The sequence below is a fragment of the Fistularia commersonii genome, chromosome 8 (assembly GCF_037954325.1).
Source record: "Fistularia commersonii isolate RoL2024-O1a breed Wild chromosome 8, RoL_Fcom_v1.0, whole genome shotgun sequence".
Taxonomy (NCBI): domain Eukaryota; kingdom Metazoa; phylum Chordata; class Actinopteri; order Syngnathiformes; family Fistulariidae; genus Fistularia; species Fistularia commersonii.
The window spans coordinates 15,835,766-15,857,944 of record NC_141291.1 but is presented as its reverse complement, the minus strand read 5'-3'; the positions used below and the strand labels follow the sequence as shown (position 1 = coordinate 15,857,944).

The 22,179-nt window shown below is 39.2% G+C and overlaps 1 protein-coding gene across 3 annotated transcripts in view; it reads left to right on the top strand.

Moving 5' to 3' along the window:
* ctnnd2a (catenin (cadherin-associated protein), delta 2a) overlaps positions 1 to 22,179 on the top strand; it is a 282,667-nt gene that overhangs the window by 208,893 nt on the left and 51,595 nt on the right. For all 3 annotated transcript variants that reach the window (XM_086151388.1, XM_086151386.1, XM_086151387.1), the window contains exon 15: positions 10,700 to 10,886. In XM_086151388.1, the coding sequence (XP_086007514.1) occupies positions 10,700 to 10,886 (187 nt within the window). The remainder of the gene's footprint in view (positions 1 to 10,699; positions 10,887 to 22,179) is intronic.

Here is a 22,179-nt window from a genome sequence, read left to right as displayed (position 1 = left end):
AGGTCTATATAAAAAAAAAAAGTGAAGGCAATCAAAAATGTTGGACACAATTTTCTGCCAGGCTCCTATGTGGACACACTTTCTTCCATTCACAGCTTAAATTGACAACTTAAATGCAAAATATAACTTTTTAATTTACACACAATTCCTATATGCCCTATATGTTAAATGGTGTAGCTTTGTAGAGATTTTTTTGCATTTATTGTGCACTGAAAATAAAGTTTTCTTTTAATTCTTTTGATACTTAGGCTGTTTAACATTATCTAGATGGTATTAAGTATCTAAGTACAGACTGTCTTCACAAACTTAAAAGGATTAAGAAAGAAAATGCTGTAAAACAGCCAACAATAACTTGTTACAACTGATGTTTTTTTTTTCAGATAACACAGTAATTCTGCCTTACCTACATCTGTATCAAATGTTATTAAGTTGTATAGATATCAGCATCATTTTAGAAATATATAATGACAATGAAATACATAATGATGATAATAGATGCATGTACACAGTGCAGGACAAACATGTACAGACTGAATACTAAAAAACCCACAAACATAATTAATCAAGATTTCTTTCGACATTTTTTTTACAATTTGCCTTCCATTAAAATGTCGATAATCTATGATATATCTCGTAGTGCTACATCAAAAACTAACATGGCGTCCTCATTGTTGCACTGAAATGCACAGAGGGATGCAGTCATATACTGTACTTGAGCATATGGGTACTCTCAGTGCGGAGCTAGAGTTTTTTTCCAGCTTGATATTGGTTCTACAGCCCATGGAAAGGCAATAATAATGAGCAGCTGTGTGTGTGTTTGTGAATATGCGTCACAGGATTTGGTTTCCAATGTTTAAAAGTTATGTTTGTAATTACATTCAGCAATTATTCATCGATGTCTCCTGCAAACAAGCAGACGAGCTGAAAGGAAAAATCATGTCTACACATTATGAAGTGACCTTAGAAACGTGGAAATGAATACATCCTAGTAGTTCTTATAGGAGGCGTTGGTACTTTAGTTTCTTTTTCTTTTTACAGTCTTTTTCTTTTACAGATTTTCCCATTTACTTTGCATCCAAACATGCCATTCAAAGTTGTACGTTGTAACAAAAAAGCTGGATATTTGGTAGCTATCACAAAAATTCACATGTTTATTGTGTGTTTGGGTGGTTTATACCTTTATATTTACACTTCCCAAAGATTTTAAATGCTATTCAAACGGGCCTAACCTAGCTTTGTAGTCAAAAATGCAATTAACTGAAATATGCTCACCATGTGTAGACTAGCTTGCATAGCAAATGATTAAAAAAGGTCTCTCTCTTTCTCTATTTCTGTCTCTCTCTCTCTCGCTCTCTCTCTCTCTCTCTCTCACACACACACACACACACACACACACACACACAAAAATAAACAAACATATGGTTTAATTTGCTAGAGGAAAAACTGCAGTGCAGCTGTCTTAAAATCTGCCTGAGACCAGAATCAACACTTTTACCTCCCTGCTAAAAGAAAACAACAACAAAAGAATTAAAACAAACAAAGACTTTTCTCCCAACTGTTGAATTTGGCTGTTTCCTGGTCCCCTCCTCCACATCCAGCACACACAAGCACACACACACACAGACACACACACACACATATAAATTGACAATATTTTTTTTGTATTTATTAGAAAGTCTGAAATGTATCTGCAAATTTTGAATGTGCAAGTCACCAACGCCAGGCCAAATAGAAGAGACCATGTCATGATCAACGCCAAGAAAATACTTTTTATTCAGCCATGTACTATCATTAGTATCCTGCATGTATGATGAAAATAATAAACAGAAGTACATTGGTGTACATAAATACAGTATGAAAATCTATAAATGTGTTAACTTGCTATCCAATCAGAACTCAGCCAAACCTCATATGTTATTCTAGATTATATTTTTTGGTCATTTGATATGTGGCAAGGTTCACTAAGTCACTAAGAAATGCAGTAAAATCATGATTCAATTTCTACAAAATATTTCCTAGCATACACTTAAAAACTTGAAATGTTTGAATCTTTTATTTTTTTCTAAAATAAGTTAATACATAGTTCAGAATACAGATGCAAATGTACACTGCTCAAAAAAATAAAGGGAACACTTAAATAGCACATTCTAGATCCCAATGAATGAAATATTTGTATCAAATACTTTGTTCTTTACATTGTTGAATGTGCTGACAGCACAATCACACAAAAATTGTCAATAGAAATCAAACGTTTACACCCATGGAGGTCAGAATTTGGAGTCACACTCAAAATTAAAGTGGAAAAACACACGACAGGCTGATCCAACTTTGATTTAAGGTCCTTAAAACAAGTCAACATGAATCAGCGTTGCTTCCAAAGTGGACGCTTTGATTTCACACAAGTTTGATTAACTTGGAGTTACATTGTGTTGTTTAAATGTTCCCTTAATTTTTTTGAGCAGTATATTTTGAAATATTTACACGGTACTGTAAAGAGTAGTGGAATCAATTCTCTCTCCCATCATCTTAAGTGAACAAGTTAGGTGCTCTGTTGCTGTTGCCACGGCAAGCAAGGATGCTTGGTAGACATACCCTCAAGTGACCATATATTGCAGTTGTACTGTTGTCATAATCCATATACAGTGCGTGAATCAGAGCTTACAAACCAACAATTTTTCTCTGAAGTACTCCCACACTTTAGATGATCATGGGGAATTTTTTTAGGTTCTGTATTTCTGCAGTGAACCATGCTTTATAGCCATCTGGGATGCATTATTATTGTCACTAACATCCCATCCCTCATGTAGTCACAGTCTCCTGTTTAAAGCTTCTTTTTATACATCACGAGCTCATCCAAAGTACTTAAAAAATGACACCACACTTTCTTTAAAAGCCTGACATACCCACGCCTGGTTTAAAGTAGACTGGATACATAGTTGGTGATGAAAGGAAAGAACTCACATGCTGCATCTCATAAATGCAGATAGTGATTCTTTCTTTATTAAAAACATACACAAAAGCTCCTATATTTCACATTACAAGCAGTACTTGTCTCCATTAGTTTCCCCTCTCCTTGACTCTTTTGTCATCACCTTTCTCGATTGTCCTCTCCCCTGTACCCGCATCACCGTTTTCTACTACCTCCTTTCTACCTTCGCACTTTCACTCACTCTTTATCCCTGCATAAATTTTTGTATGATTACCAATTTGTCTTGTAGCTCAGTGAACTAGATTACGTATCACTGTTCCTTCTTTTTCTCAGACAAAAGTCCCATTTTTTCACTGGTTTACATCAGAGACAAAAGATGTACAGGGTTGTATGAGAGTACCCGACGATTCGAACAATAAAGTACTATTCATACTCCTCCTTAAAATCAAATAGGCACATAAAACCTGCACACATAAATAAAGACAGGGACCTCCCTTGTGTTTCGCCTAACCTCCAGTCCAATCGTTCCCTAGTTGGATGACACTCATCTTGAAGCACAAGCATCATCCCTAGACACAAACCCAGACGTCTCCTCACTCTCCGAGGAGAATGAGACCCAGCAGATCATAACACTGACAACAAGCGAGTTAGAGAGGAGTTTGGACTCTACCTTTTCTCAGATCCCTCAAGTACTGATATCAGCCAGGTATGAGAACTGCGAGGGAAACAGTAAACTTCATATATTCCAGACTTTGTGTACTTTTGACACCAACATCAGAGAAACAAGGCAATATGGCTGAAAGCACACAAGGGAAAGATATGAATGGGAAGGGACGGATGAGTGGAAAATATAAAATTCAAAGATGACCATTGAAATATTGATATTAATCTACCCAAATCTTCTCACCATTTGCCAGGTTTTGTGTGGTATAAAGTGGTAACATGCTATAATAAAATATGCTTGAGAAAGTAAAGTAAAAATGATATGGCAGCATAATTCTGGCAGCACAGTAGTGCAGTGGTTAGTATCTCTATATCACTGCTGTCAGTTCCAACAGGGGGCCTTCCAGTTTGGAATTTGCATGTTTTCCCTGTGTCTATGTGGGTTTACTCTGGGTTCTGCAGTTTTCTCCCTCAGTGCAAACATGTAGCAGGTAAAGACAAGGGATGCGTGAATTTTTTTCTGAATGAACTGTAATATTGCCCGCTTTCTCATGCCCATCGGTTAAATGATGAATAATCTCAGCACAAAGTATTTACTATACTGTACTTTACAAATGATGGGGCATCAACTTTTACAGCCAATAATTTTACATTTAAGGGTCATGTTTCAGAAATGACAATGATGAGCGGACAGTGCCAGGCAATGGTGAATAAGCCCAAAAATGCAGAGGCGAGATTCCTGTGAATGTAATGTTTGATTACCAGAAAACCCAGTTCAAAGTGTCACCGTATCCCAAAAACAAAATTTGCTAAGTCTCTGAGATAAACAGAAAACAACTAGGCAGCAAAGGTAAAATCAAATACCCGACTCAAAAGTAACTTGCCAAGTCTCTAATGAAAGCAGAGAGCAAATAGCAACAAGGACACGTGCTAGACAAGATCAAACCAACCAGTCGTATGTCACCCTGACATACGACTAGACGGACCTACAGATAGGAGGCAGTCAGCACCATGACCACATGACAGGGGGAACACATAATCCACAAACACATAAAAGGCTATGATGTATTAAATGGACATTTCAGAAATACTTAAGCTGCAGCCTGCCACCAAGGATATTAAAATGTAACACATTCTAATAATATAAATATAAATAGATTGAACAAGGCGGCTTGATCAGGCCCGTCTCCTTCATCCCCATGACATGCAACATGTTAGACTGGTCCAATTAAGGCCGGAACACGACAAATGCCCTCTTTTTCTTTGACGGCACCGATTTGCCACCAAAGGGACCTATTAATGGTAAGGAACATTACAAGAAGCCAAGCACCTCCACCCATGGGCACGCAAAAAAATTGTCATGGACAAGGGCCGCCCTGTAGCCACAAAGGTATGTGCGGTCTGTCCACAACCGTCACCGACCATCTAGGATTGGAGATGGATTAAATTATTCTTAATTTTTCTGGTATTTGAACACATTAAGCATTAGTGAATGTAAGTTTTGTCCATCCCTTCATCCAATATCTATGGCTTATCTGTCCCTCAGGGCCTCTTGCCCAGCTCTCATTTGGCATGAGGCAGGGCAGACTTGTCTCCAGTCAATCGCAGGGCTACATATAGGGACAAACAACCATTCACTCCTTTATAATCACATCTGGGAAATTTCCCACTTTTTTTCCAATTAACCTCTTGCAAGGTTTTAGACTGTGGGAGGAAACTGGAAGGAGAACATGGGGAGAACTCCACTCTGTTGGAATCGAACAAGGGTCCTTTGTACTGTTAGGCACATTTCCATCTTGTTTATATAATTTTTGGTCAATAACGTTGCTGACTGGCCAAGTCAAATACTGTCATACCTAACTTAACCTTAAAGTTCAGCAGTTGAATTGTCATGATGAGCATTTCGCTTATATTAATTTCAATATACAGTCATTTATTTTTGTTTGCCCGGTGTAGCACCTGATGTGGCCTACAAGTTATAGATGTCATTTAATAATGCCTTTTCCTATATTTATTCATCCATTTATTTGCACAAATTGAGAGAGAATATATCACAGCGGTGTTTGGCGCATAGCCTATTGACACATTTGAATTTTTTTTTTTAGTCCTCTTTGCCTGTTCTTTACATGTAATGAAAGCTCAGAAATCAAACTAATACAATATAAACAACAATACAATACAAACAAACATAGAAACTATGGTAAATTATGAATCTGTTAGATATCTGCTATCTGGTACCTGTAGTTATATCTCAAAGCTAACTGCTATAACTTCTTAAATTGAACTAGTTCAAAGTGTTTTTCAGTTTCCATCCCCTACATTTATGAAGGAAAAGTATAAGCTAGATTTATTTAAAAAAATTCCAAGAAATGCAATAGCCTTGGGTGGCAAAAGAGCTTTGAACCAGAAAGATCGGGCTTTATACCAGCTGTATAACTGTAAGCCAACAAATAAATAAAATAACACTCTACCCACCTCTTACATCTTTAGTTCAAGTGATGTTGGATAGAATTTTTTGGACTGTGGTTGTGATGGGCATCTCCCAGATGAGTACATACAAACTTTCTCTTCCTTGGGCTATTGCTGCAAAAGTCATATAAAACATGTTTGTAAGTTAAGGGTTGAAAACAAAACCAAACAACACAACAGCAACTAATAACAGCATTTAATTCCTGAACACTGTTGTTACAAAAAAGGATTGAATTTCTAGCACAAGCAAATTCACAACTCCAAGATTAACCTTCATTGGTAATTGGGCCTAAATGATTTGACAGCAAGACAATGGCAATTTGTGACCACAAGAGAATCATCGGGAGCCGTGGTACATTTACAAATGACATAAGCAGATGCCCAACTCATTTAAAACAGTGGTCTAGTTCAAGTCATAACAAATCAGCCTCTTCATTATTGCCCTTGTGTTGTCCGTTTGTCAAGGCGCCCTTACTCATTTAGATGAAGAAATGTTGGAGATTAGGGGAAGCACATAGGGTGTGTGTATGTATGTGCATGTTTGCATGTGTGTAAGCATGTATGTTGCTGTGTGTGTGTGTGTGTGTGTGTGTGTGTGTGTGTGTGTGTGCCCAGTGACCCGAAAACCTTCCCTCAGCAGTTTACTCTATGTCTCTCAATGTTAGGAAGTTTGAATTTAGACAAGCTTTATTGGTTTCCTGGGTCTCAGGGTGAGGCAGATAGGACAAAGTCAAGGCTTCCGGCTCTGTCAGTCAGAGTGTGGTCGATGCAGAGGCTTTGGGTGTCAATAGAAGATGCTACCCCTGCTCATGGGCTCACCTTGAGGCTGTGAGGCATAACATACCATAGCCACTGTCAAGCTGATGCTTCTGCAAAGTGACCGTCAAATCTCCAATACGTAAATATAACTTCACTTCATAACTCGTGATGGCTGTTATGGGTGTAATGCTGTACTTTCCCTCTACTTGAAAGTGTTGTTGCTGTTTGAAAAGTAGACAGGATATTAAATGCAATTTTCCAGACCAAGACAATACAGCTGTTGAGAGTTACTTACTCCAACAGTAATTTCCTATGTTTTACTGCTTTTGGAAGCGACAGAAATATAAATAGTCCTAACATCAAATAAAAAAGGCAATGCATTTACAATTTGATATTTGTAATAGAAAAAAAAAAGTATACAAAGGTATATTAAATTCTACAGCTAGCAAGAAAACAGTTTCACTTTCTTTTAGACTTCTTTGAGGCATGGATTACTGTTTCATTCTATATTCCCATGTTCAGGCTATTGTTTAAGCATTTGCTGTGTGCTTTAATTTAAATCAAAGTCAGTAAAATTCTTTCATATAATGCTTGGGGACAACTTCATCGAAATTATTATGGTAGTTCACTGCAGCATTTTCACTGCAGAACACCGTAGTGAGGGTGAAACCTTCACTATAGGCAAAAGACAATTTGCTCTCAATGGATGACCTAACAGGAGGGTGACAAATATTTTCCTGAATCTTCCCTCGGGGGAAAAGATTTCATGACTCTGGGGTCAAGACAGCAATTGTTAACCTGTTGTCACATACAATGTCACCCAGAAAATCAATATTTCTTTCCCAATTTACCATCCGCAAATTTTGCTGGAGATGTAAGTTGTGTAATCTGTCGTCTTTGGTTTTACCCATCACAGAGTTCTGACCCTGAAGCTATCTAATTCACATAAAGCTACACAGACGAAGGCTGTTTAATAAAACATGGCCACTTGAATCCGAACAGGCGTCACTCTCACTTTACAAGTCATACTCTCGTTTATTCATGAATTCATGCAATCATCTCCCTATTTCCCCAAACCACCCAGTTCTGCGGAAACTGTCCGTCAAGTGTCTGAAGGGAACCAGTCAGAACAAGGAGAGACTAATAGAGAGAGAGAGACAGAGAGAGAGAGAAAGGAAAACATGAACATATGCACGCTCAGATACACACACAAAGGATTCAGTATGATGTCATCGTCTACTGGTCACCTGACTGTTATACCCATAAGGATACAGACCTTAGTGAAGCATTACAGATCTTTGTTTCTAGAGCAGGTGTGTCTGTATGTGTGTGTGTGTGAGAGAGAGAAACAATTTTGCAATTTTCAGACAATAGAAGACAAAATACAAAATATCCCTGCCCTGGAAAATGCAATTTCTGTCTTTTTTCCCTCTGCTCACTGTCTTATTTTCACTATTTGCAAATGTAGAAATATGTGCTCTCCAATTTGTCTTTGTATTTAGCCGTTACATTTAAAACAAACAAAAAACACGCTTTTTGATGTTTAAGAGCACTTAGCATTTCTGATGGAGGCCGTCAATGTGTCTTTACCCTTTTCTGAAAGTGAAGGTTATCCATCTTTGTGAATATGTGTGTCTATGTTTGGATTTGCGTATGCATGTCAACTTCTTTTCTCATTTGAAAAGGGTTCATGAAAGGAGGGACAGAACAGGGAAAACAAGAGGCTGATTAGTGCTCATACAAATGCTCATTCAAAAGCCAGGTTTCAGCATTTGATTGCTGCCAAACAGCAAAGAAGGTCATCGCCTTATTATCACCCTCTTCTTCTGATCCTCAGAAGCTCAGAGACACACGTACAAACAGTCAAACCCTTTTACACTCTATTTTTTCACTTTCCCAACTTATCTTGTAGAGTTTAGAACTTTTTTTTCTGTTTGCATTGTTGTATCTTCTTTTAAGCTTTTCCTAACTCCCTACTAGGCACTCTTGCATTCTATTTTTGCCGCTGCCAAGAAAAAAATGATTTGGTAAAATACATGGTTTTCTTCTCAAATGTGTATATTTTAAAGTGGAAATATCCCCACAATTTCTTAAGTGAATTGAGAATTGCCACTCAATTGCCACTCAGGTGGACTTGATATAAACACAAATTTAAAGTTTGTTTTACACTATTTTATTGCTACAAACAAAACCAACATCTCTAATTCTTCTCCATTTCTGTCTGTGTAAGCTCATTAAATGAGGCCAGTCACTTCAACCTAATTTATTTAACTCCACGTTTCATATGCAGTCATTCTGCTCTTGACTATTTAATGTTTTAATATGTGTAAATAAACCAAGCGTCTTTCACTTTTCACATTTCAAGAATCATTTTCTTTGCATACCAAATATGAGACAGATCAGATGAATGAGAGATGCTAGTATCAAATATTCCACATCCTGTCTTATGAAACTGTATTTGTTGAATTCTCTTCCAGCATCTATCTAAAGGTAACTTCAGTGTCCTTGACATTACTTTTCTGTGCCGATTCCAGCCTCTCTTTCACATATCATGACATGTGTGGCATTTTGTGTGGCTGACCATGAGAAGATGATATGCATATCTTGACACCATAAGCCCCTATTAAAGCATTGGGATTAACAATAGTCAGATATATATTTGGACAGTGGTTCAGTAATGAAGGTCACATTTTATCAACAAGAGAGATGGTAGTTCTACTTTTTGGTTTGAGAGGATGACCAAAAATATCCTAAGTTAATGCATTCTGAGCACTGGTTATAAAAACACTTTGTTATGGATGGATCATTTTTATTGTTACAATAGCATGGTGCAGAGATCAACAATATACACATGCGAAAATAGGAAAAAGAGATGAACTGAGAATAGAAAAACCTTTTAGATATTTTCTATTCTTCAGAAGAAATTGAACAAGGAAGGGAAGGAGGGGATATTAACAAGCTAGATACTGACAAATGTTCAAAGTCAGTTTATCTCTTTGGTCACGTTTCATAAATGCAGGTTCAATGAAAGCCAGATTTATCTGACATTCACTATGCACAATAGACAATTCAATTAGATAGATCATTTCCATAGAAATGTAACAACTCTTAAAATGTACTCTGTTTACATTTAACTTAATGGAATATACAAGCCTTAGAAAGTTTGGATCAATGAGTAGTTTTTCGGTTGTTTTTTTCTCTACAAATGTGATTGGTCACACTGATGTAAAACTGTTTCTTTGTAATTGGAGATTTTTATTGCTTCAGAGTAAACAGTAATGTGCTGTAGCTGCAGAACTTTTCCAACTTAATAGAGTCCACAGTAATATTCTTTTTTCACAGCAATTCAGTTATGTTCAAATTAACTATGTTTGCTGAAGTACTTTCGGCATTCAGTGCCTTGGTGAATCCATTCTAAATTCACAGTTCCTTTGTTTTCCCTGCATGCTGAAATCAATTCCCAATCTATTTCCCACACTGCTTCTTTGAACCATCATGGGAGTGGTTGATGAAGCAAAATCATCTTTCCGCTTTGTTTTAATTTGGTTAATAGATATGGAAAGCAATGAATATATTATTGGATACTTTTGGGTAACATTGTACAGTTAGATGATCTGAAAATGTACTTGTTAACAGCTTACTGCTAGTATTGATACTAGTATTCAGAGTATTTGTGTTAGTGTGAGAGTATTTTAAAAAATGCCTTTATACAGGTATATATATATATATATATATATGTATGTTTGTGTGTGTGTGTGTGTGTGTGTGTGTGTGTGTGTGTGTGTGTGTGTGTGTGTGTGTGTATAGTGTGTTACTTAAAATTAACAAGTCAATTCACAGAGTCAAATTTTCACATTTATGATTTGATATTATCTGTAGGTGTGCTCTGGAACCTCTCATCATGTGACGCCCTGAAAATGCCAATCATCCAGGATGCTCTTGCTGTCTTGACCAATAGCGTCATTATCCCCCACTCCAACTGGGACTCCTCCCCCAATCATCATGAGGATCGCAAGCTACACCTTCACACATCACAGGTGCTGCGAAACGCTACAGGATGCCTCAGGTAAAAGTAGCATGTGCACTCACGCACACATAAACACACCGAGTGGGGAAACTTCCACGAACCAAATAACACTTTTCTATATTTTCAAATTGGAGGCACACCCAACCATACTGCCTCGGGATCAAACCACCATGTTAACTGATATTCCACAGCCGATAATCACACAGTTTTCCATAGCTTTCAATGAGTCTTTGTGTGTCAATGTTAAATAAGTATGGTATTGCAGCATCAGGGAAACACCCGTGTGACAGTAAAACGTCTGTTTAATGAGCAATAGCTGTTGTTGGCCACCACGCCACACAAGCCTGCAATACAACTAACTGTTCCTTCTCAATTCCAGGTAAAAAAAAAAAAAAACAGACTTCATTGCACCCTGAACCACATGCACAGAATTCCCAACAACACCCAAAATCACACAGAAAAGAAGCATCAACATAAACCCCAACATTTGTGACTTGCTATAGTATTATTAATAGAAGTACTGTAGAATTGTATTATACAGTATTTTAAATGCTGGAGACATTTTTTTGTGTTTTACAGGGTTACAGTTATGGAACTCAACAAAACTTAGTTACTTAATTAAAAATGTTCCATTATCATTTGCTTTTAGACTGATAGCATTATCTGGTTTAGGTTAACCTATGTTTTGATTTTAGTGAGGATTTGAATTAGTCATTTAAGCTGAAAGAATAATTAATATATTATTGAGAGATTGGAAAAGTGATTCAAAAAGCAGTTATAAGATTTCACTTTATGAGAAATGTGACTTTGTGTGAATATAAACCACAATTTCATTATAGATACATGTATTCATACCATAAACAATAATGTGTGAAAAGTTATTTGTTTTACTCAAGCCTTCACTCATTCGCTCTTGCTCTTTCTCACCCTGACTCCTGTGGGTAACCATAGAAACAGCTCCTCGAGTTATACAGGTCCTTTGTGTGTCAAGTCTTTCTTTTTGGTGCATTGTGTGGATAAAATATGATTCACAGTTCTTGAAGTTGACACGCTGATGAAGAACTAACAGCTTTCTTGATCAAGACCCATGTTTACACTGAGATCATTTTCAAAAGCAGAAAGAATCAGCTTTTTCTCACATCCATCAATGACAGGAATTAGATTTTTTTGTATTAAATGAGTCCTTGAGCAATTGTCTGCACTTGATAGTATAAAATGCGAGGAAATTGTTCTATTTCTCAGAAAACATGTTATACGTAGTAAATATAAATACATTATCTGGCTAAAAGTATTCGTTCATCTGCCTTGACTTGCATATGAACTTAAGTGACATCGCATTCCTAATCCATAGGGTTCAATATGGCATCAGTCCACCCTTTGCAGCTATAACAGCTTCAAGTCTTCTGGGAAGGCTGTCTACAAGGTTCAGGAGTGTGTTTATGGGAACTTTTGACCATTCTTCCAGAAGAGCATTTGTGAGGTCACCCTCTGACATTGGTCAAGAAGGCCTCTCTCTCAGTCCCAAAGGTTTTCTATTGGGTAGAGATCAGGACTCTGTGCAAGCCAGTCAAGCTCATCCACACCAGACTCTGTCATCCATGTCTTCATGGCATTTGCTTTGTGCAAGGTTGCATAGTCATGTTGGATGAGGAACGCGCCAGCTCCAAACTGTTCGCCCAATATTGTGAGACTGGAATTTTCCTGTGTCTTGGTTTGTTGAATCTTTCAGAATTCCTTTCACTGGAACTGAGGGGCCAAGCCCAGCTCCTGAAAGACAACACACCATAATCCCCCCTCCATAAAACTTCACATTTGGCACACTACAGTCAGACAAGTACCGTTCTCCTAGCAACTGCCAAACCCATATTCGCTCATCAGATTGCTAGATGGAGAAGCATGATTTGTCACTCTAGAGAATGTGTTTCCACTGCTCTTGAGTCCAGTGGTGGTGTGCTTTACACCACTGTATCCGATGCTTTACATTGCTCTTGGTGATGTGTGGCTTGGATGCAGCTGTTCATGGCTGAACATCTACTCTCTGTGCACTGTTCTTCAGCTAATCTGAAGGCCACATGAAGTTTGGAGGTCTGTAATGATTGACTCTGCTGAAATTTGGCGACCTCTTTGCACTGTGCGCCTCCAACCCCATCCACCAACCCCGCTCCATCAGTTTACGTGGCCTACCACTTCGTAGCGAGTTGCTGTCGTTCCCAAACACTATCATGTTCTTAGAATACAGCTGACAGTTGACTGTGGAATATTTAGGAGCGAGGAAATTTCACGACTGGATTTGTTGCACAGGTGCATCCTATCACATTTCCATGCTGGAATTCACTGAGCTCCTGACAGTTAAGCCGTCTTTCACAAATATTTGTAAAAACAGTCTGCATGCCTAGGTGCTTGATTTTATAAACCCGTGGCCATGAAAGTGATTGGAACACCTGATTTCAATGATTTGGGTGGGTGAGTGAATACATACATAGAACAATTTCATTATGTCCTACTCTTATTTATTCTTGTCATTGGGAAGGGTACACCCTGGCATATAGAGATAAACATTCACTCTCTCATTTACACATCTGGGCAATTCAGGGTCTCCAATTGACCCAATGCATGTTGTGACCGTAAGAAATCTGTAACCAGTGACCTTCAATGACATAAAAACTAGTTTTAATTAACATTGATTTTATCTGTCTTTGTTCTTGGCAAAATCTTCTTGTCTTGGCAACTGGACTTCACTTGAAGATGTTTCACCCCTCATCCGAGAGGCTTTTTCATTTTTTTTATGACCTATGGAGCGTTTCCAAATATAACTGCCAGGTCTGGGGCATGTCTAGATTATGGTGGCTTGTTGTGTAAGTGGAAGAGTTGATTTGCAGAAACAAGGTGTAAGGGGTGATGCTATGCTGATGGAGGTGTCGTTCATTGGAACAAAAGAGCAATTTAGTGGGATTACCTGGATTGGAATGTGGAAAGGTAAGGCTAAACAAAAGAGTGAAACCTGTTGGATCACATGAACTGAGGGTCAAATGGATGTTGCGTGGGATGGTTCTGGGGCTGGGTCTTTTCTGGTTGTTTGGAGGGTCCACATGGGCCTGGTCCATGTGTGCAAATCCATTTTGGTATTGATCCCAATACCTGCAAAACATGGATGGGCCATGGGCTCGCCAGCAGCCCCCATAGTGGCGAACCCATACATGGAGAAGGTTGAGAGCAAGCCCTTGCTTTGTTCAGGGGAACACTGCAAACCCATTGGTTCAGGTAAATGACCTCTGCACAAATGAATGGCCCAATGGGAGAGCCATCACTTCAGGACAGAACTCAGTGGTCCTACACTCAAAGTACAAGGACCAGTCGTTTGAAGACAGCAATGTCCGTATTATGGCCAGAGAAGACAGATGGTTCGAGGGAGGAGTCAAAGAGGCCATCTTTTTCAAAACGAAAAAAACATCTCTGACCAGAGGAAAGAGCCTCAGACACAACCTTTCACACGTATTACGCCGTACATAATCTAAACCCACCCCAAAACCTGGTAGTAATATTTGGAAACTCCCCATAGGTCATTAGAAAAAAGGCTCTCCGATGAAAGGTGAAAGAAGAAAATTCAAGGTGAAAGAAGAAAATTCAAGTTGCCAAGACAAGAAGATTTCAACAAGAATTCACCATGACCTTGATGACAGAGAACCTCCACAGAAATCTATCTTTATCTTTAAACAGCAATATTGTCACAATGGGATTATTGATACTATATTTTTTTACTGTTTTATATATTTTCATTTTATTCAATTTTTTGTTGGCTAGTGGAGCTATAACTTTTCTTGTGTTTTTTATTTATCATTTAAATGATAAGCCTTAGGTGGTGTCAAAAATTGAGAATAAACTGCAAAACATTAAATCTCTTTAGTTTGCAAAAAAAAATAACAACAATAAAAAGGTTGATTGAGGTTAAATGGAAATTAAGAGAAAGATTAACAAATAGGGCTGCCCTAATAGCTGTAACTCAGCTAAAGCACACTCAAAATTTTGAGTATTTTTACCCTCATCCCTTCCTCCACACACCTTTACATCTGGAATGACGATATAATTAGTGAAGAAAATGTCCCTGTTTGTTTGAATGAAAGTTGAAATTCAAACTGTATTTATCGCACTTAGGCCAATGGGAGGTCAAATTTAATTGACATTTGTTCATAACACAATAAAATAATCTTTCAAGCGGTCTGAAAACGCTTTCGAAAAAAAAACCCATGTCCATTTGATTGTCTCTTTGAGCTGTGTACTCAATCAACCACCAGCAGCCCTCTGGATTAGACCTCACCCCACTCGCTATGCAGAGCCCCTCTAAAGCTGTTCCAAACAGTTATCTCCTGCTATTGAAAGCTACTCAAAAGGATTCCAAAGCCTTCCTGAAGATGTCATAAACAGGTTTTGAATGCATTTACATTAGCATGTGCGTAAGGTGCCGTATTTTTGTGTATGAAATCATCAAGCAAAAGCAAAAGCTACCTCTCTTCATAGACGGAAATTAAAAGTGGCTTCACAATAGCAGTCACTTCAAATGGGTTAAAGTAAAATAAGCAAGCAATTTATGTATAAATCTGAATTGTTAATGGAAGGTTTTTATTAATTTCAAGCAATGTCTAGAATTTGGGAAAAAATTGAGTCACTTAAAGGGCAAACTTTCGAATGGGTAGAGAACTTTGTCATGGTTAAGGCGGGGCACTTCCCACATTGTGAAAAGCATCCAGCAAAACACAACAAAGTGGATCCTAGAAAGTCAAAAGGACGGCGCAAAGACTGCTAACACAGGCTGGTAAGATATTGCATTTGCTGTACATTTGCTTATAATGTGGCATAACTGTCACACAAGTGCAAATATCTATCTGTGAAAACTAATTTTGTGATATAGATAATATAACATATAAACATTTAAATTACTGGGACAAAGTAATGACATTGGAAATGTAATTTATCTTTTTCATTTTTATTTTTATTGTTATCTATTTACCCAACTTACCTAATCAGATCAAAATACTTTTATTCATTCTGTCTTTTCTACTTATTAGTTCGGTCTTCCTTTAAATCTCCTGCCTGGCAGCTCCAATTCCCGCCTCTGTCAACCAATAACTGTATATTCACTATCCCTCCCCCTGTACATGACCAAATCATCTCAATCTGGCTTCTCTCCAAAACTCAAACATGTGTTGTCCCTCTGATTGACTCATTCCTAATTCTATCCATCCTGGTCAATCCCAGAGAACCTCAACATCTTCATCTCTGCGACCTCTAGTTCTGCCTCCTGTCTTTTTGTCATTGTCACTGTTTCCAGATCATACAGCATCACTGGTCTCGCCACTGTCTTGTACAGCTTTCCTTTCATCCTGGCTGATAGCCTTCTATCATATATTACCCCTGACAGTTTTCAACTTTCCCTGGGCCATTCCAACCTACTTGAGCCCATTTCTTCACCTCTTTTCCACACTCTCCATTGCTCTGGACTGTTGACCCTGAGTACTTGAAATCCTCCAACTTCTCGATCTCCACTCCCTGTGGCCTCACCGTTCCACCCGGGTTTCTCTCATTCATGCACATTAATTCTGTCCGACTGCGACTAACCTTCATCCTCTCCTTTTCGAGTGCATACCTCCTTCATTCCTTTTATTCCTGCACTTCCCCATTCCACCACCAAGTCTCATTACCTACTTTCCTTCCAGATGATACACCAAGTACTCTCCTACCTGTTTCCCTGATCACATTAGCTGTAATTTTTTTAATAATTTGGAAGCTGTCCCTGACCACCCAGACACTTTCTCAACTCCTCCCTGAAAATTATACACACTCCTCCCTTTTCAGCTTCTACCTCTTTGTCCTCTGCTCCGCAATTTTTCTCTTGATCTTCCTTGTGACCAGAGTGATCCAAAAACCGCCATCCTATGCTGTCTGGCTACACTCTCACCTACAACTACTTTGCAGTCACTGATCTCTTTCAGGTTACCTCGTCTATACAAGATGTAGTCTACCTGCGTGCTCCAACCTCCACTCTTATAAGTTACCCTATGTGCCTGTCTTTTCTGTAAAAAAGTGTTCATTTCCATCCTTTTTGCAAAGTTTACCACCAACTGTTCCTCTGCTTTCATATTCTCTATAACAAATCTGCCCATCACTTCTTCATCCCCTCTATTGCCTTCACCAACATGTCCACTGAAGTCTGCACCAATTACCACTCTCCCATCTCTGGGGATATTCTGCATCACTTCATCTAACTCATTCCAGAACTTCTCTTTCTCCTCTAACTCACATCCCACCTGCGGGGCATAGCCACTAACAGCCTTGAGCATCACACCTCCAAATTCCAGTTTCAGACTCATAAGTCTATCTGACATTCTTTTCACCTTCCGAACATTCCTAACAAACATACCTTCACGATAACTCTGCTCCATTTCTCTTCTTGTCAGTACCATGATGGTAAAAACTAAAGCCTGCTCCTAAGCTTCTAGCTTTACTACCTTTCCACCTGGTCTCCTGGACACACAGCATATCCACCTTCCTTCTCTGCATTATGTCGACCAACTCTCTACCTTTTCCTGTCATAGTCCCAATATTCAAAGTCCCAACTCTCAGTCCCAGACTCGCCTTTCCTCTTCTCTCTCTGCTTCCTGAAACGCCTTCCTCCTCTCTGTCTTTGACACAAAGTAGCCCAATATCCACTGGTACCCTATAGGTTATTGGCACCAATGGTGGTCATTGTTAACCCGGGCCTTGACCAATCCGGTATGAGGTTCTTAGGTTCGATTTGCACTTTTGGATGCCCCTTCCTGATGCAACAACCCTCTGCATTTATCTGGTTCTGGGACAAGCTCAGGGAGACATTGGCCTGTGCCCCCCTGAGGCTGCATTTTATTGTGGTTTCCCAAGCAAATATTCTAAAGTATTTCATTTTAACAAAAGATGTCACATTGGTAGATGAACTGGGAGCTGAGGACTGCAGAAGAAAGGAGAGGAGGAGAGTTGGTGATTTGATGGAGATCTTAAGGATGTTTGGGGAGAGTAAAGGAAAGAGAGCCTGCTAGGGTACAGAACTGATGACTGATGGTGAGCCAAGGGGGGAGGGGAGGGTTTCTGCAGGGAAATGGAGAGGGAGGCAGATGAAAAAGGCAGAAGAAAAAGACTGACGCCAAAAGCTGGAGTGTTGTGACTAACTGTTTCTAAGCTAAGGTTTGGCAGCATAAAGTTGGCTGAGTTGATTTCAGAGGGTGAGCTTGATTCTGGGAATGAAGTGCCCACTGGAGAGTTCATGCCTGCTTCTGCCTCACATATATGTAATCAGCACTTACAAAAGCAGCAGAAGAGGCAAGACAACAAGGAGGAAGCAGAGCTGCAGGAGAGTGAAGGGTCATTGAGAAGTGGCCCCAGGAGCTTCAATGACATAGGGTGTGTGACTGGGTGAATATGTGATGCACCATATCAAAAACACACTTTGGCTGTCATTTATGCAGTGGGCCTTGCCTCTATCACACTTAACCTATTCTTTTAAAAAAAAAATCACAACACAGCTATTTATTTTTCAAGTAATTATTATCAATATTAATGTAATTTTGTTGCCAATATTTTAAAATGTGGCATGTCTGCCTTTAAAGAATAAAAGGAGGTAAATATGATGATGTAAGGTCAGAGCTCCACAGTACATAGTTACAAATCATGATGTCACACCTAGTCAAAGCAGGCGAAGAAGGGGTACCAGAGTGAAATGGCTATGATTTACAGTATGGAGGGAGGAAGTAAAGGTGAAAAATGAGAGGGAGAGATCACCAGGATCTGTGAGGAGTTGAGGCACAAACAGTAATGGCTGCATTTGTCACGTTATCCTATATTGTTTTTTCTCTGCTCTTAGTTTAGAGTTGCATGAGGTCACAAGGTCTCAGTGAAGCTCAGTTCAATTTCAGACCTGTCCCCTCTCATTAGCCTCACCATTAGAGTTTTTCATCATCAGATATACAGTAAGTATATATATATAGCAATGTGTACATGTCTAAATATACACATCCATTCGTGTCCATTAAAAAGCAAAATGTGTGAAACTGACTGAAATTACAGGCAGTATGGAAAGGTTGCATATACAGTAAGTGATTTGTTGTGAAAGTGTAAGGTGTTTTGACAGGTGGTTTTGTGAGTATCTTCGTATATTTCAAGGTGTGTTTGTGATAATTTATCAAATACATTAATGCATACCGAGAAGATAATTGTAGACCTCTGTGTTCAATAATAAGAATAATAAAATGTAATGATACCCTCACCTATTCACTCTTTCACACAAAGCCAACATATGCACAAACACTCAGGACCGTTATAGGGCCAGACACCAAGTCTGTAGAAGTTTCTGTATCCTCCATTCAGGGCTGGTTAGCTCTCTCCAGTGTGCTGGTTCCATGTCAAGACAGAAAAAACAGCCACCGTTTTTTTCCACAATGAAAACATTAAGTGTGTGTGTGTGTGTGTGTGCGTGTGTGTGTGTGTGTGTGTGTGTGTGTGTGTGTGTGTGTGTGTGTCACACACTCACACTTTTTCTGTTTATTTTCTTTCAAACACCCACACAAGTGGGAGAGCAGGAGAATGACTGAAAAGATAAACTGTGCATTGATAGGAGTGAGGTAGTTTCCTAATTTATTTTGTGGATGTTGTTTAGTTATTAGAATGTTTGCCATCTGGTGATGACCCTCTACTTATGCCTGTCACACAGACGCATGGTGACACACTTGTGCTGAGCCACCAACACAACAGCTGTTACAGAGTCACTCTTTGGTCATTTGCTTCTTGAACGACATTTGAAATCCATCACCCTATGATTCATTCATGTTTTCATTTCTTTTGTCAGTGAATGGTTTTGAGGAGCTCAAGCTTAAAATTTAATGAATATGTGACCTGGTCCAGTTTTATTTTCTGAAATCAAACATGGCTCCCTGGAAAGGAAATGAAAATGTTTATGGCAGTCTAAAAAACAAAAAATAAAACAAAATTCCAGAAAATCAAAGTTGTATATTTTTTGTATAATTAATTTACTTTTTATTGCATGACATATGCATTTGATTCATCAGAAAAAGATAATTTAATATTTGGTGCAGGAACCTTTTTTTTGGCAATTGCAGAGATCAAATATTTCCTGTAGTTCTTGACTAGATTTGCACTCACTGCTGCAGGGATTATGCCCCACTCCTCCATACAGATCTTCTTCAGATGCCTCAGGTTTCGGGGCAGTCGCTGATCAATGTGGTCTCTCAGCTTCCTCCAAAGATTTTCTATTGGGTTCAGGTCTGGAGACTGGCTTGGCCACTCCAGGACCTTAAGATGCTTCTTACGGAGCCACTTCTCAGTTGCCCTGGCTGTGTGTTTTCGGGTCATTGTCATACTGGAACATAATGTATCAAAAATATGAATTAAATTAAATGTGAATGCATTTTAAATAGTTTCTTTTCAATTCCTATTATTATTGTTATTATTATAATATTCATTGGTAGAGAAAACATCACTGAAGATCTCTTAGAATGGACCTGAAATCAATGGAAAATGAATCCAAAATTGATATACATCATTGATATGATGATATACAGTATTTATCATTGTGTGGTCTTTTCTGCAGTCATTAATACACAGGACAAGGTGTCACTTACCCTTGAGCCAAGATTCTAGGTGAAACACATCTAGATGCCCAATTCAGGCTGTAGAGAAGCTATCTACAGCAAACACCCTACCCAAGAGACACTACTTACCTACATCAGCCAACAGCTGCCCAAAGCACATCATTGGGGTTTTCAAGTGGGCACCTTCCTTCATCGATGTTTCATCGGGTTCGGCCCACAACACCTCAAGAAGGCTTGACAGTGAAATCCAGCATCCTGGAAACACCCCCCTCCATGCTACATAGCTGATCAACAAGTAAACAATCGTTCCTTAGCGACCTCCCCAGCTACCATGCTTCTTCTTTAGCCACAACCATTCACTTGCTTGTTCTGCTGCCGGAGACATGTTGCTGACGGCACGTTTCAAGCTCCAGACGTGAATGCCCAATTCAGTCAGGGGAGCAACGACAGACTTTGCCACCTCTACAGCCCACCTCTACAGGCCGCACCTAAGTCTTCCAGCCTCGCTGCTCTGCCTCTGCTGTCATCCCAGCATAATACTAGGGTCAACAGTCCAGAACAGTGAAGAGTGTGGAAAAGAGGTAAAGAAATAGGTACAAGCAGGTTATAATGGGTGGGGAAAAGTGTCAGGGCTACTATGCGATAAAAGACTATTAGCCAGAATGAAAAGAAAGCTGTACAAGACAGTGGTGAGATCAGCGATGCTGTGTGGTTTCGAAACAGTGACAATGATGAAAACACAGGAAGCAGAGCTGGAGGTCACAGACATGAAGATGTTGAGATTCTCTTTGGGAGTGACGAGGACAATAGTGAATATACTGGGAGACAGAAGCTGGAATTGGAGCTGCCAGGCAGGAGGTTTAAAGGAAGACCAAAGAGAAGATTTATGGATGTAGTAAGAGAGGAGGATACAGAGAATATCGTTAGATGGAGAAGGTTGATTTGCTGTGGCGACACCTGAAGTAAAAAGCCAAAAGGAAAAGAAGAAGAGGTCTCTTCAACTCGATCCTCCCAAGTGACCGTAAGTTCAATAAAAACACTATCCTCTCTACCCCAGAACCCAGCGACATATTCAACCACAGCTAGGTGCTTACTATGTACAGGTATGCTGGGACAACCAGCTGCTCGTTCAAATCAGTCATCAACTCCCAGGCCCCACCTACACTTAGCTGCCCTGTGGGGTGCCTGGTTTTAAATGGTCTAACCTTTTCTCCTTCTGCATACAAATTTAATCTACCGAGCCTCCCTATTACCAACTACAGAATTTTTCTCTAATCACTGTTCTTCCACTGCTGCTGACAAACATTTCAACACTTGATTATGATGCCAAGTGTATTGCCCTTGGGAAAGACTGAGGTGTAAGTGTGCCCACCCTGGAACATAATGGGCAGGCAGCGTCCTCACCCAAGGGCTGAAGAGGCCCTCACTCACACAAACAATCTATCTCCCCAATTCGTGAAATATCAAAGGGGAGCACCATCTCCCAAACTCTTTCACTATCTTTGTGCACCTCCAAATACTCAAGCTTCTACTTCTCTACTATGAGTACCACCGGTCTCCTTACTAAGCAACAACTTAACAAATCTAAATGAGTCCCTAAAAATGGCAATTCTAGCTCCCTCTTTCCTTTTCCTATTTTTCCTGATATTCTCCGCTCTTCTTAGCAGAACCCATCACTCCTTCAAATCTGTCTGCAGACA